We start from the raw sequence: 14,921 nt of genomic DNA on the forward strand, positions 1-14,921 counted from the left end.
TCCTGTGGCTGCAGCCCAGGATTTGGTGGGTTTGTGGCCTGTGAGCTCACACTGCAGCTCATGGGAAGGTTCCCATCAACCATCACAACCAAGTCTTTCTCCTCAGGTGCTGTTCTCAATGACTTCCCCACCCAACCTGTAGGTTTGCCTGGGATTACCATGACCCATATGTAGGACCTTGTACTTTGCTTTGTTGAACATCATGAGGTTAGCATTGACCCACCTCTCAAGAGTGTGTCACGGTGTCTCTGAATGGCACATCCCTTCCCTCCAGTATGTGACTGCCCACACAACTTGGTGCTGCCAGTGAACTGCTGAGGTGCCCTCGATCCACTCTCCATGTCACCAACAGAGATGTTGAGCAGTGTCAGCCCCAGCACTAGCTGCTGAGGGACACCACTTCTCCTAGACTCCACACAGAGACCATCTTTCATCAACAGCTGATCCTTTCCAATATTGTATGGCACTTACATAGGTACTCTGCCATTTCTCTTTGCTTTATCTCTCCAAATATTTCAACTTCTCTATTTTCATGTTGTGTTGGCATCAGCTCACAAACAAATTGTTTCTGCCCTGAGTAGGGAGAGAACTTCCCAAGCTTCAACTCTCATCAATATTTATACTTTCTTCTTTACAGAAAGAGGAAAATATTACAAGTGGAAACATCACCAGAGCAAGCAGTGGCTCTAAGCAAACACAAATCAGAAAAGAATTCTTATGGGCTTTAAGGCAAAGGCAAAGCAAGAGCTTTGTAAAGGCATTTAAACAAACAGTTTGTGTTGTTGAGCATTCAGCTCTCCTGAGATGGCTGTTGAGGAGCTGACTTACCCAACAACCCATCCTCTAGAGGCAGAGTGGGGCAGACAAAACTCAGAAAGCAAAAGAAAATGATAAATGTTTTCCAAATGAATGTATCTGGGAGAATATGTGCATAATCCACCCAGCTGTGTTTGTATTAAGTTGGTCAGGAGTGTCAGTCACTTGGAAACCTGTGAGGAGTTGATCGCCCTTGTCTGAGATCCTGCATCCAGGTTTGGTTTCTGTCCTTAAAACCAGGAGCTAAATTAAATCATTCCAGGGAGGTTTTTCCTTTGAATATTCACTAAATAACAAACAGTTCATGTTTTACCACACAAAACCTTAGCAACTTGTTCTTTCCCATTTAATTGGAGGAAACACAGCTCTTAATAACAGTAGTAATAATGAAGAATCAAACCAAAAGCAAGTTAAAAGCCCTTACTTGGAACAATGAGCTCAATTTCCTCTGACATGGCAGTTCCCAGCACATTGGAGGCAAAGCAACGATATTTCCCTTGGAAATTGTTGATGATTCCACGGTTTTGAATCACAAAAGTTCCAGAGTTGTTAGAGGTAACTATCCTTGGGTCAGATAATAAATCAAATGGTTTTCCATCCTTAGTCCAGTTAAAGCTGAAAGGCAATCCAAATGTTACAAGGGACAGGTCCCAGAGCAGCACTAATTCAGGGGTAAAAATGGGTCCAAGAGGGTGTTACTAACATAAAAGGAACAAACTGCTGTAAGAGGAGAGAACTGAATGGCACAATGACCATTGTGCTACTCTAACTTGTGTTAGCTCTTGGGCACGGATCTCCTCTCGGACACTTTGCTTTTGGATAACTGATTGTGACATGAAATAAGAATACAGAGCTCAAGGCAAGGACAACAAATGAGAGAGACCATCTGTGAAAGCAAGAGCCATGTGCTGAAAGGAACTGGAGGTCTGCAAAGAGCTCTGTTTGTGGAAGAGTTGGTGTTTTGCGCTGGCAAGGACTGACAGGATCTTTTCAAGCCATCTTCTATGGTTGAATCCAGAAGAAACTTGATTGAGTTTCTCCTAGCCACAGAATCACTTGCAGCTTTGATGCTATGGAGGTAGCATCAATGATTAGATAGATTTTGAATAAGTAGATTTTGATTAGGTAGATTTTGATGAATGCTGAAGTATTTGCAACTGGAATTCTCAGATAGATTGAGATTTGTCTAAACTGATTCAAAATCAGACAGAAATTACTGCATAACATCCATTTAGAAGAAGAAGTACCTCTTATGAAAGAGTATTATCAAAAAAGAATAAATTAATGTCAACAGAAACATATGTTTTGGCACTTCACTGGTACTGGCAAAACTTCCTTGCTGCAGTAGGGAGGGAAATATAGGTCCTATCACCTAACCAGCACTATCACATCATTAAAATACACCACAAAACTTTCATTGATGCACTATGTACGAAACAAAGGGAGTTGGTTATCATGCTACAAATCCCCATTCAGAGCTCAATTAAAAATGATCAAGTAATCCTGATAGAAAATAAAAAATTCCTTTTTAAAGTTTCAACTGTGCTGCAGAGAAAGAAGGGGAGGATTAAAGAGCAAAAATGACATGCAAAGCAGCTATTAATTTAGCCCATACACCACTCAGTGGTGAAAGCCTCAGGAGGAGCTTTCATTGTGAGACTATTACACTCTTGTTAATCGCATTTTCATTAAAAATCTTTCTACACTGGTGTAAAAAAACCTAAAGCTTATCTCTGGATATTGATTTGAATAACGCTTTATGTGTCTGTTTATAACATCACCATGGCCACGATGATGTTAGGTACAGACAAGGTATCTGATAACATGCAAATGTGCTGCCTGAATACACAGTTTAATGTGGTTAGTAGTTTTAGGGTTGCTGTGGAAGAGTCAGAAGAACATCTGGAACTCTCTATTACCATTACACATCTCCTGTGTTTAGCAGCACAGCCCAGACAGGGTTTGAAATCATGAGGTGAACTCAGCACGTGCCAGAGAATTGAAATATTTCCCAAGAAGAAAAACCATGTTGGAAGTGATGAAGCAACAAAAGCTGAATGGAAACCTAACTCTCAGTCTCACTGATGATGATGAGCAGGTTACTGTGCATCAGCCACTCCTCCTCTCCTCACCGCCAGAATGATATTTGGCAAAGGTTAAAAGCAAACTCAGTTTCTGCTTGCTGCTCCAAGCAGTACTCACGTGGGCTGTGGGTTTCCTCTGGCTTCACATTTGATGGTAAAGTCCTCATCAAAGGGGTAAGCAACCTGTGTGTGGGATTGCCCCGTGATCGTTGGAAGCTGCGAAACTGAACACAAAGAGGTATCAGGTTAACACGTCATTCCAGCAAAACTCAGCTCCCTCGGGCCCTTCCTTCCAAAGGGACCATGGCAGGGTTGTCTTACTCCTGCAAAAAGTGAGCCTTGCCTTAATAAACGACGACGATCATCGTCTTCTGGCATGGAGAATAGTCGCCGGTCCTCAAACTGATCACTGTCACTGCCTTGGCTGGAGGGAGGTTTGCAGCATGGACTCTGCCCAGCCAGGCACCCACAGGCACCACCTGAGCACATTCCCATGGCCAACCCACCCAGAGGATAGCTGGGACCATGCTGAAGCTAGAGCCAAAGCTGGAGCCAAAGTATGGGGCTGTGCACTGGCACCATTATTCACTGGTGAAATCAACAACTGGCTTTTTAATCCAGACACAGATTCACACACATGAAGGAGCAAATTCCTCTCTCCACCCCGGCTAAAATTGCCAGGAAACCCATGGACTGCAAGGCTGAGTTAATACCCCCTCCAGGGTAGAGCCCTTACACCACACAGTCATGCAATGATGTTGCACTAACTTCTCTTTTCTGAGGGAAATAAAGTGTTGCAAATGCTTGTGTGACAGAGCCACAGGAGGCAGAATGCTCCCAGCAGTGCATAATAGGATCATCACATTGTTATAAACAGCCAGGAAGAGAATTAAGATGCTCTTTGGTTGCTGTTGTAAGTATAGGAAGCTCAAAGCTGGAGTGAAACGTGTCTGGCCATACCATGTGCTCTCAAAGACAAACACTTCCAAGCCAGTCAGCTTCAGTGATCAGAGTAACTCTTTTCTTATTGAAATATAAAATGTTTCATTAAAGCACATTAAGGCCTAGGTGGTTTCCTCGTGCAGCTGCATAAAAGCAGTGCCATGCCCAGGCACTCTGTCCTGCACTTCACAGTCACAGCTCCACTCCTGCTTCATTTGAACACGAAGAACCACTGCAGGACCTTCCTGAAAAAAACCCTTTACTTCCCAAGGGAAGTTTGGATAGCTTTAGGAAGATATCCTCTAAAGGTGCTTGATTACCTTCCCCTTTGCAGCCTGCAGACTCCAGAGTGCTAACAGCTCACAGCAGATCCACAGGATGCCCTGAAACTGCTCCGTGTCCTGCTCTGAGGCCACGGCAGCCAAATCCCTGCAAAGAGCCTGTATTTCTTTTCCCTCGAGTTTATTTATTTATCCCCAACATAATTCATAAACCCCAATGTCACTGAGGTTTGCTTTGTTGACTTTCTTTACCCCGTTCAAAAACTAAGCAGTAAACCCTAGTCTGCAATTCTGGTCCATTTCTGTTTGAAAAATGCAATGCCTGGGAGGTCTGGGCTACACTCCAGGCACTGGGGTCCACTGGCTTTCGTCGTATTGCTCCCTATGAGCCTCATCCCATATTTTACCTGTGTCCTGAAGCACACCAACTGTGTAAAACAGGCAGTTTGAATGCATCACAGGCAGAGAGGGACAGAGGAGTTGCTCCCCAGGGTGGTACATGGTGTACAAAATGCTTCTCCGGGGACCAACACTGGCCCTGAGACATACACCTGCTCCTTTTCTAGACTGGAATATGTACATCAAACAAGCTTCAGGGAGATTCAGAGCCAAAATGAGGATTTTATGTGAAGGACAAACCTAAACCCTCGGAGCTAAGCGACGTCTTGGATCACAAACACCAGATAGATGTTATTACGCAAGTTTACTGCTACATTTAGACAGGTCAGAACAGAGTGGCTTAGTTTTTTATCACACCTGAATTTCTCAAAGTCCTGGGAAGGATTAAATTCAAAATGGAACAACTGGAAGATTTAATATGTTTTCTTCAGGGAAAATTTAAAACAGGGAAAACAAAAGAGAACAGCTAAGTGTACAGCAAATAGACACGACTCACCTGATAATGGTATTTCAACAGCTGCTGCCAAACTCAATACAAAGAAAATCAGGCATATGGTGATCCCTTTTGTGCTTAACAGCATCTCCATCACTCTCCTGTAAACAAGGAGCCCAAACAGAATGAGAGATACCTTCTGCTTCCTCTCACTGTCACTTCAAATCAGACATAGGGTTGTGGATGTGGAAGCCTAGTGAGGAGAAGAAAGGTCTTCTGTATTAGCCTGCCATATGAACTTGCTTCTAACAAGGTTATAAAATTAAAGAAATGCTTCAGGATTTGCTGCTAAATTGCAAATTGTTCTAAGTGGTCCAATTTCCTCTCCTCTCCCCATCCGCTAGCTTCAAAAACAACCCCTATTAAATTTGCAGCCAAAAAAGTACATGCACTAAAGTACAACTCTATTATAGCCCAGAAGTAGCTTTCTTTTTTTGCAACTGAAAGTTAAAGTACCACATATTTGTAATCATTCCAGTTCATAAATTTTTCTAATGAGAGTTGTGGAAGCTGGAAAGTAATGTAACAGATCTAATGAGAGAAATTTGATACAATAATGATATTGCTCATAAATCTCAGCTGTCCTTTATCTTTCATTCATGCTTTAAAAAAAAGGACACAATATCATTAGGTTCATTAGTAAGGACCAGAACATGAAACCTTTGCTTTCCTCCATAATCCCAGAACTGCTATATGTAGGTTTTACACATTCCATTATACATACTTAGGTTCTGCATTACAAGGCAAAAATGTTGTGTAGCTGCTGAAAGGAGACATATTCAGCTCTAATGAGCATTTAAAGTGTAATTCAAAGAGAAGCAAAAGAGAGAATTCTGGTTTAGATTATATATTAGGGAGGTGCTGAGGCTCTGGCACAGGGTGCCCAGAGCAGCTGTGGCTGCTCCATCCCTGGAGTGTTCCAGGTTGGATGGGGCTGGAGCAGCCTGGGCTGGGGGGAGGTGGACCCCCCCATGGCAGGGGGTGGAACAAGATGATCCTTAAGGTCCTTCCAACCCAAACCAGACTGTGACTCTACGCTTCTACAAATGTGGTGCACAGAGGATTTCAGACAGCAGCATCACTCACAGTATCTCAGCAAACTATTAACCAGTCTAAGGTGTGTTTTGTACCTGCGCATTCCCCAACGTTTAGTGCTTAAAGGACATCAGTCTCAAGAGAATTCAGCCCTCAGCTGTCAAGATAATTTCCCAAGAGCAATTTTCAAGACAAGGCTTATGCTGAAGCTAAGGACAGACTTGGCAGCAGCCACAGCACAGAGAGCTCTGACTCAAGCCATGAGTTCACAGGCAGAGCTGTACCACAGCAATCCATTTCCAGACTAAGTCTGGTTCACCCTCAGCTCCTGTATCTTTGCACATCCCACCCAGTTAATCCAGGGATCAGAAAAACAATCCTGGGATCGCCAAGAGCAGTTGGCATGTGGGGGACAGGCAGGAGGTGGGACCTGGGGATGCTCACCCTTCCCCAGCACAGCTGGAGCAGGGACAGAGCTGAGCCACACACAGCCCACAGACACTCCCATCTACGCTGGTTTTCTCCTGACGGTTGGTTTGCTGGACCTCTACAAACACAGGCAAAAAGTAGATTCCCTTTACCCGACACATACTCTCACTTGGACTCTTTGAGATGAGCAACAGGTTGTGCTGTGGCCCTTCCTCCAGGATAATTTCTCTTCACAGAATCACCATATCAGTTAGGTTGGAAGGGACCACAGTGGATCCTTCAGTCCAACCTCCCTGCTCAAGCAGGATCACCAGTTCATGAAAACTTCCTGCAAGTTAACCTCTTTGAGACCAAAATCCCTGGGTGGAGATTGAAATTGGCCAACGAGGGGGCAAGCCACAGACACTCTAATCACATAAGCCTCATTTGTTTAGAAATGAGGCTAAAAACCAGATGTCTTCTAAGTATCTTAGGCACGAGTGTTTGCTGATGGGACATGACTAATCTGCTTAGTGCCTCGTTGCACAGAGAGGTCCTGAGACCCACAGCCTCAGCTGCCACCCTGAGCTGCGCCCAGCTGCACCTCAGGCACCGTCAGGCCACAGAGTACACTGCATTTCAGGGCAGTCAGCATGGCCCTCAGCCTGTCCTGGCCCCAATCTGTGAGTACACTGCATTTCAGACAGTCAGCAAAAAAAAACTGGCCCCAATCTGTGAGTACACTGCATTTCAGGGCAGTCAGCCTGTCCCTCAGCCTGTGCTGGCCCCAGCCTGTGAGCAGTGAACTTTGCAAAGCTGGCCCTGCGCAGCCCGGGCAGAGCACAGGGAGGCAGGAGCTCTCAGCCCTGAGGTGCTGTGCCCCTGTCCCAGCTGCTCCTGGCAGAGCCGCTCAGCAGCACAGACAGCAAACCCTCCGGACACAGAGCTGCCACTGGACTCGGCAAAGTCTGAGCAGCCTTGCTGCCTGCAGATGGTACATCACACAGTGAAATCTTCCTCTCCCCCATCTGCTGACAGCTCTGGGGAGCAGGGCAGGCAGGTCAGGGTGCCAGCCAGGAGCAGGGAAGATGGGATTACAGGAGGTGTGCAGCTTGCCAAGGTCACAGACTGAGGTACACGAGTTTCTTACTATATATTATTACAAAGCATTATATAGATTGAGATTAAATTCAAGAAAAACCAGGGACACGGCTCAATTCCTTAAGCAAACCCAGAGCTCACACCTTTTCTGCTTTTTAATAAAGTGACAGAGCAAAGCAGAAACGTTGCAAACACGCAGGATATCCTTTATTACGTGGTACAGCACGACTTGCCTCTGCAGGCTGCTGTAATTAGTGGGTCTGTCTAGCACCTCACTCCTCCTCTCTGGGCTGAATACTAATGCAGTGGCTGACAGCACCAGCATTTGGAAGCAGAAAGCACTGGGGAACTGGCAGTGCTGCACTTCCAGAACCAAAGGACACTTTCCAGAGGCCACTTGGAAGTTTCCCTGCCGCTGTGTTTTACCCCAGCTGGTTTGTTCTGAGGGGGTTTCCAGGAGGTGCAGTCTCAGAGTGATGGGAATTAAGCAGGAGTATCTCCGTGGAGGTTATTTACCCAGTGATAACTATCCAGCAAGATAAGTCTCCTGTTCATATCTTACACATATTATCTCTAATGGAGTAGCAGAGGTGTTATCCGGGCTGCAACAGGAGTTATTAAGGAATGCCAACACCTAATACACATATCCCCTGGCGTGGCCCACTCAACTGGTCTCTCCTCTACATCTTGTTCTGGACAATGCTGGTCCTCAGCAGATGGCCAGGTGTGACATCCTCCCTGCACAGACCTGTGCCAAGCCTTCAACCTTATCTGAGGTGATGTGTAGACAGGGCTGCCAAGCTTTAGGTGTTTAGGATGGCTGCTATAGCCTTGGCTGTCCCAACAAGCCTCAGGCCCAGAGCTCAGCTGGAACTGCAGAGATCCTGATTCAACCACCGACCTTCCCACTCATTTCCAGCACTCAAACAACCCCAAGCCCCTTCCTAAACGAGACATCCTCCAGACAGCCCATCCCTCCTGGTTTCAAACACGGTCACATACCCAAACTTCGGGCAGCACAGTCATTCACTCCTACGATTAAACTCCAACCCAAGAGTTCTCATCTTGTGCCAGTTCCTCGCAAATGCACAATTTAGATGCGTACGTAATTTGGACAAATAAATGAGGGAGCTGTGCAGGCACTTGGCAGCTCTGGGCAGGTTTTGGTCTCACTAGTGTCAAAGCACAACTCTCTCTTGGTGGGTAGTTAAGTGCTAGAAAGTAATTTGAAAAGTCTTCGTAAAAACATTAGCCCTGTTTTCCAAGGCAGTGTGCTGGGACAGGCCCAGAGACTTTGCTCTGCATAGCACAGAATGGGTTGGGTTGGAAAGGACCTTAAAGATCATCTAGTTCCACCCCCTGCCCTGGGCAGGGACACCTCCCACCAGCCCAGAGTGCTCCAACCCCTCCAACCTGGAACACTCCAGGGATGGAGCAGCCACCCCCTCTCTGGGCACCCTGTGCCAGAGCCTCATCACCTCACAGGGAGGAATTTCTTTCCAATATCGAATCTAACTGTCCCCTCTGTCAGTTCAAAGCCAGTCCCATCACTGCATAGCATTGTCAAAATCCCTCTCCACCTAGAATCACAGAGCCAACAAGGTTGGAGGAGACCTCTAAGATCAAGTCCAGCCATTAACCTGTCACTGCTGTAGCCCCTAACCCATATCCTCCAGCACCAGATCCAGACACCTCTTAAACACTTCCAGGGATGGTGACTGCACCACCTCCCTGGGCAATATTCCTGTACCACAGGAATGCATAGAAGGTAACACCAGTTACCTTCTTGTACGCCCCTTCAGGTACTGGAAATCTCCTGTAAGGTCTCCCCAAAGTCTTCTCCTTTCCCCCAGGAATTCCATATCCTCCTTTGTTCTCACAAGGACTTGGCTGCAGCATCCCTTGCACCATGGAAGAGGGCATGAGATTGCCAAGCAAAACCTTCCTCAGCACAATAAATGAACATGTATTGCTACAACAAATTCTACATTCACAATCCCTCCCCTCCCTTTCATTTCCCCTCCTCACTCAATTTCTCTCTCTGTATTTGCTTTTCTCTGCCTCAGGCTTATGTCAAGTCATTTGAATTCACTGCAAATACTTATCTGTAGTTCCTTACCTGAAATTCATTATTTACTGTGCTGTTCAGTTAATAGTAAATACTGATTGCTCTGAGGACAGCTCATTTGTTTGTTTAATGACCTGCCTTTAACTTCAACTCAGCAAATCTTTCAAAACATCACTATTTCCAAGGAGCAAAGCAGTTCCAGGTCCTTTTATTACATCCCCTTGCTTCCAGAAGGATGGAATAAAAATACCGGACACCCAAACAAGAAAAAGAAAATAGATTTCCATTTAACTCATCACCTAGTGAACAATTTTCCCTGCATGTAATTACTACATTAAAATTGCTCATAAATAGTAGCAGGGTGACAGCCAAAATTCCCAGATTACCATCTACTGCTTCCAAGAGAAATTATATTGCACTGCTAAGCATGACATCAACCTCAGCTGTTTGGTTCCCTATTCATATGTAAGGTTTGGTCCTTGTTTAATTCCTGTACAGCACAAATCTTCAGCAAAGGACTGGATTCCCACTGCTGTATCTCTGGGCTGAGCTTTTCATTAGCTGGAACCAGGTTTAATTTCTCAGGGACATGTACGTTACAAGATTGATAAATAAAAGCCATTTGTAATTAGAAATTGCAGCTTTATGTGTGGCACCAGTTAAAGAATAACAAGGGGAAAAAAAACCTGGAAAAATATTGCTTCTCAGTACTAAAAATAAAAATGTGGTTGTTTAATACTATATGGAATCATTGAGGTTGGAAAAGACAAGTTCAGGGACTGTATAGCACAGGAGTTTAAGTAAGTACTCTCAGCCTTGCTCAGCTGGAATCACAGGGTCAGGACCCAGCCTGGAGAGCACCAAGACTCCAGAAAGTGGTGCCTCCACCTCCAGCCCTGCCTGGGGTCAGCCTGGACCTGCTGGCTCCCACCCACACAGCCCTCCAGCCCTGTCACCCCTGAAGGTGCAGGGATGATCCACCCTCTCTGCTCCAAGCTGCACCCTCTCCTTCAGTGGACACTGCAGGGGACACTTATGAAGACAAGGACTTCTGCTCCCCAAAATGTCTATCTCCACCTCTGTGAGCTTCCATGCCCATTTCTCCCCTCTGCCGCAGCAAATGGGCAACAGAAAACTCCCAAGGCAAAGAAACGTGCTCCATGCAGGACAAAGTGATCCCACAGCAGCTCCCAAAGCAGGGAGCACAGTCCCCTGGGACACAGGCAGAGCCCAGGGAACACTCAGGATGAGTCACATCTGAGCTTTTCCATGCCACAAGCAGGAGCAGCTCCTGCATCACTGATAGCTGGGAAAGGCTGAGATCTATGCTAGTGAAACACCAAATGCACTGCTTCAGTAACAGGATTTATGCAGTTAGAGATCTATTTTTCCCTCCTGAAAACTCCCCATGTGCAGTGTCGCTCAAGTGCTTGGGAAAGATGAGAGGGAATATTCACAAGGACCCATCGTGTTACTTCAGGTGTCAATGTTACACAGAGCTTTGCCCCTAAAAGCGTTTTGACATCCCAGTGTTAGCACCAGGGAGAAGATAACCTTCACTCGACTCTATCCCAATCATCTATTTTGGGATGTTGTCAGTTCCTAAAAAAAGCAGCCCATGATGCATATGCTAGAGGTGATTAAATAATCAGCCAAATCAGAAGGTTCTTCCTTCCGGGGCAAAACAGACTGGAGCACAGAACAGGCGTGGAGAGATGTGTTTTTAGATGCAATTCCACTCTCAGGAAGTTTAGAGAGACATTTTTGCATTACTTATCTTGCCAAGGACTTTGGAAACATTGGACAGCACAAATAAGGTAAAAGTTTTCAGTGTAGCTGAACAACTTCAGCATTATTTAACAGAATTTATGTGTCTTAAACATGACTGTAATTATTAGCCTTCCCAATTTTCTAATCCATCCCTCTTTCAGTTTCTCAGACCACAACACCACTCTAAGAATGTGATGGAATGAATATAATTAACAAAGAAATATGTACACGAGGCTGTGGAATGTTTTCCTGCAGCACCACCAGCAGTAAAATATCCACTTCAATAAGCAGAATCATAGAATTCATTTCTCTGAGACAAAGTTTTAAGAAATAAAGAAGGAATTTGGGATTTCAGCTTGTCAGGTCCTGGTTTTCTGGGAGGGCACTCAGGCATGGGCTGGCAGGGCATGTCCCCAGCCAGGCAGATGCAGCAGGGTGACAGCTGGTGCCTGTCCCCAAGCTGTGACCAACATCTCAGTTTGATGTTTGTGCTAGTAATGTGGAGACTCGGATTATGCTGTGTCTGCCCTCAGCTGAGCGAGGCTAAGAGGTGAACGAGCCTCCTCCACTCCACACGCCCAGCCCCAGCTGAAGGCAGCTAGTACCCACTATCCATTTTCACAGCTACTCCCTTAGCTTCTTCCCAACAAAATCCTAAAGTGCAATCCCCCTTCAGTCTCAAAGGATCTCACCCCATGCTCCGAAATGGTGTAACAGCCACAAACGGTTAATGATCTCTCCTGGTCATCATTCTGCCCATGGAATGCCACAGCACCTGACAGATCTGGTTTGTTTCACACATCTGATAGTTGAAGCAACCAAGTACTGAAGCACTACCAGATCACAGAGTACAAGGACCATATTTCTTAGAGCCTTGCATGGCTTTTACACGCAAGGACCGAAAATGAAAGCAATGTGGTTTGTAATCAGTGCATGTCTGCTGACATCTGCCGAAGTGAGTGTTCTTCCTAGGATCTAGAGATGCTTGAGCCAAAGAAAGTGAGGCCTCCGAGTTTACCTGAGCATACAAATAAATGGATTCCCTATTGTTACTCTGCCAATATGATTCCCACAAACAAGATTATCATAGAGACACATAATGGTTTGGATTGGAAGGACCTTAAAGACCATCTAGTCCCACCCCCTGCCCAGGTAGGGACACCTTCCCCCAGCCCAGGCTGCTCCAGCCCCATCCAACCTGGAACACTCCAGGGCTGGAGCAGCCACAGCTGCTCTGGGCACCCTGTGCCAGAGCCTCAGCTCCTCACAGGGAGCAATTCCTTCAATACTCACTTTGGTCTATTAACTCAACCCATCAAATGCTAACTGGAATCGACTTATCCCACCAGAGGATCCTCTGTAAACAAATTAAAATCCACACTTTTATATTTGTTTCCTGTGAAAGCTCGTGTGAGCAAGTTTAAGACCTAGAATATTTGACAAAATCACCAACTTCATACAAATTATACAACTGTTGAAAACAAAGTTCACTTTTGTGGATATTCCCAATAGAAACCTACTCAGAAATAAGAGCCCTGCAAAGACAGTGGGTGAGGAGCCCAGATTTTTCACACTCATCAGATCTGCTGTGCTGGAACCTAAAAATGCCTCTAAGCAGCACTTGTAATAAAGACTCCCAAGAAAATCCAGTGTGGAAATCAATATCTGGTTTAGCCTTCCCATACCAAAGACATAAACCTTACCTGTGGACGGTATGTTGCTGATGATAAATATCTCATTAAACTTTAGTTGTAACATTATTGACACAGCACTTAAAAGATAATGGAGATAACCATCGATGTGGTTATTTGCACCATTAGAACACATAAACCTCCACGCCCTCCAGCGAAATTCCACTGTTAGGGATGCTCTGAAGGGTGTGAGTAAATACAAGCATCTGTATTGATCAAGGGAATAGTGCCCAAGCAGGACACCAGGTCACCCCACAGTGGCTCTGGCTCAGCCCTCCTGATGGGACAGGCATGGTAAGCACCACAGGGAAGGCAGGAGAATCCTATCCTGATTCAGACATCCTCCTCACCTCCTACAGCTACTTTCTGAGCCAGACTCTGCATCTAACCTCTAGTCTCTTCCACAAATTTCAGTTCCTTTTATTTTTACTTAATTGATGACATTGACCTCCATCACCTGACTTAAGGAGCCCCTTAATATGTGCAGTTAAACTTGCTGCTCATACTCTCACTGGCTGTGCCCAGCTCCGAGTCCTCCCCTCGGTGCCACTCCTGAGTGTGCAATTCCCTGTGTTCCCTTCGCAATCCCATTGCCAAACTGAACCCTCCCGGGCAGCAGATTCACCAGGACACGGCTGTGTGGTGAGGTAACTCAGCTGCCCAGTATGGTCTCAGTCCTGCTTCTCTGCTCATCCTCACTGCAAGCAAAACTGTTCTTTCTCCAGTTCACCCATGGACAGGGTTAACTGGGCAGCTCGAAGCAGTGGGAGCACTGGGAAAACACAGCAGCTCCTGTAACAGATGAGTTTAGCTCCCTAGACACAAACTGAGTCTTTTCATGAGTGGGAGCCAATCCATGTCTTCACATTCATCTTCTTCTAGCCTCCTTCCAGTTCTACTTTGGCAGCAACCTCTCCTCCAGGGGAAAATCTGGATTTAAGAGAGTGTACTTGAGGTGTATATACCACATCCTGCAGCAGAAATTGCTTGTGCAAATGCTTTGCAGACTTTTGAGAAACCTACAACTATTTCATTAGCAAGTCTTTAAGGTATTTAAAGTGGAATTTAAAATACTATGATGAAATTTTAGACTATATTTCTTCCTGGCTGTATAAAATGTACTTTGCATAATACTTGTACAAGTCACCATGAAATAAGGTTCTTAGCTTTATATATGCACATTTACAGATGTAAGAGCAGACTAATCCCCCCACGTGTGTCTGTTTTATCTCCTTTACTTGAAGGTACGGCCACACAGTCATTTACTGCTAACTAATGAAAGCAGAGAAATTATTCCAGCACAAGAGGGTAACTGTAGCAGAGGAATGCTGTGACCTAGGAATACACAGTGATCATCACTCCCTTTGCTGGTAACACACCAGCACAGATCTGAGCTTTGCAAATGCACCTGAAAGCACATCAGCCTGTTAAAAATTCCAGTATTGTCAGAGGCTTCTGCCATTCTGTATTTCCTGGAGATTCTCCTAATTGAGACACCACACCTCTGCCTGAAACTAGTTTTCTATTAATTGAAATAGTTCCCAGCCATTAGCGTTTCGGCTCCGAGGTCAAGCATGCAGCACCCAGCACAAGGCAGGGCCAGCAGCAGGAGGAGAGGGCACACACAGGCACCAAGGGAAGGGGAGCAGGCTGCAGTTTGTGTCGGAGGAGACTGGCAGTGACAGCCTCTGATTTCAAAATGGATTTGCAGCAAAGGCACTTGCTTCTTTTGCACACTCATCCTCCCTCTTTCAAAGCACAGGATAATAGGAAAGTCAAGAGCTTTCTCACGTTAATACAAACAATCTGAGTTAGAGGAAAGCCATACCGTCT

At 45.5% G+C, this 14,921-nt stretch overlaps 1 protein-coding gene across 1 annotated transcript; it reads right to left on the bottom strand.

Moving 5' to 3' along the window:
• Positions 1 to 1,240: 1,240 nt before the first annotated feature.
• On the bottom strand, positions 1,241 to 5,191 carry LOC103797544 (neural cell adhesion molecule L1-like protein; the record flags this gene model as incomplete). The annotated part of the gene is made up of 3 exons (XM_009069763.1): positions 5,019 to 5,191; positions 3,019 to 3,124; positions 1,241 to 1,431 (listed from the first exon to the last, which is right to left on the bottom strand). Coding segments are annotated over exons 1-3 (388 nt in total), but the record flags the coding sequence as incomplete, so codon positions are not given.
• Between the last annotated feature and the right edge of the window lie 9,730 nt (positions 5,192 to 14,921).

Source organism: Acanthisitta chloris, unplaced genomic scaffold (assembly GCF_000695815.1).
Source record: "Acanthisitta chloris isolate BGI_N310 unplaced genomic scaffold, ASM69581v1 scaffold25162, whole genome shotgun sequence".
Classification (NCBI taxonomy): domain Eukaryota; kingdom Metazoa; phylum Chordata; class Aves; order Passeriformes; family Acanthisittidae; genus Acanthisitta; species Acanthisitta chloris.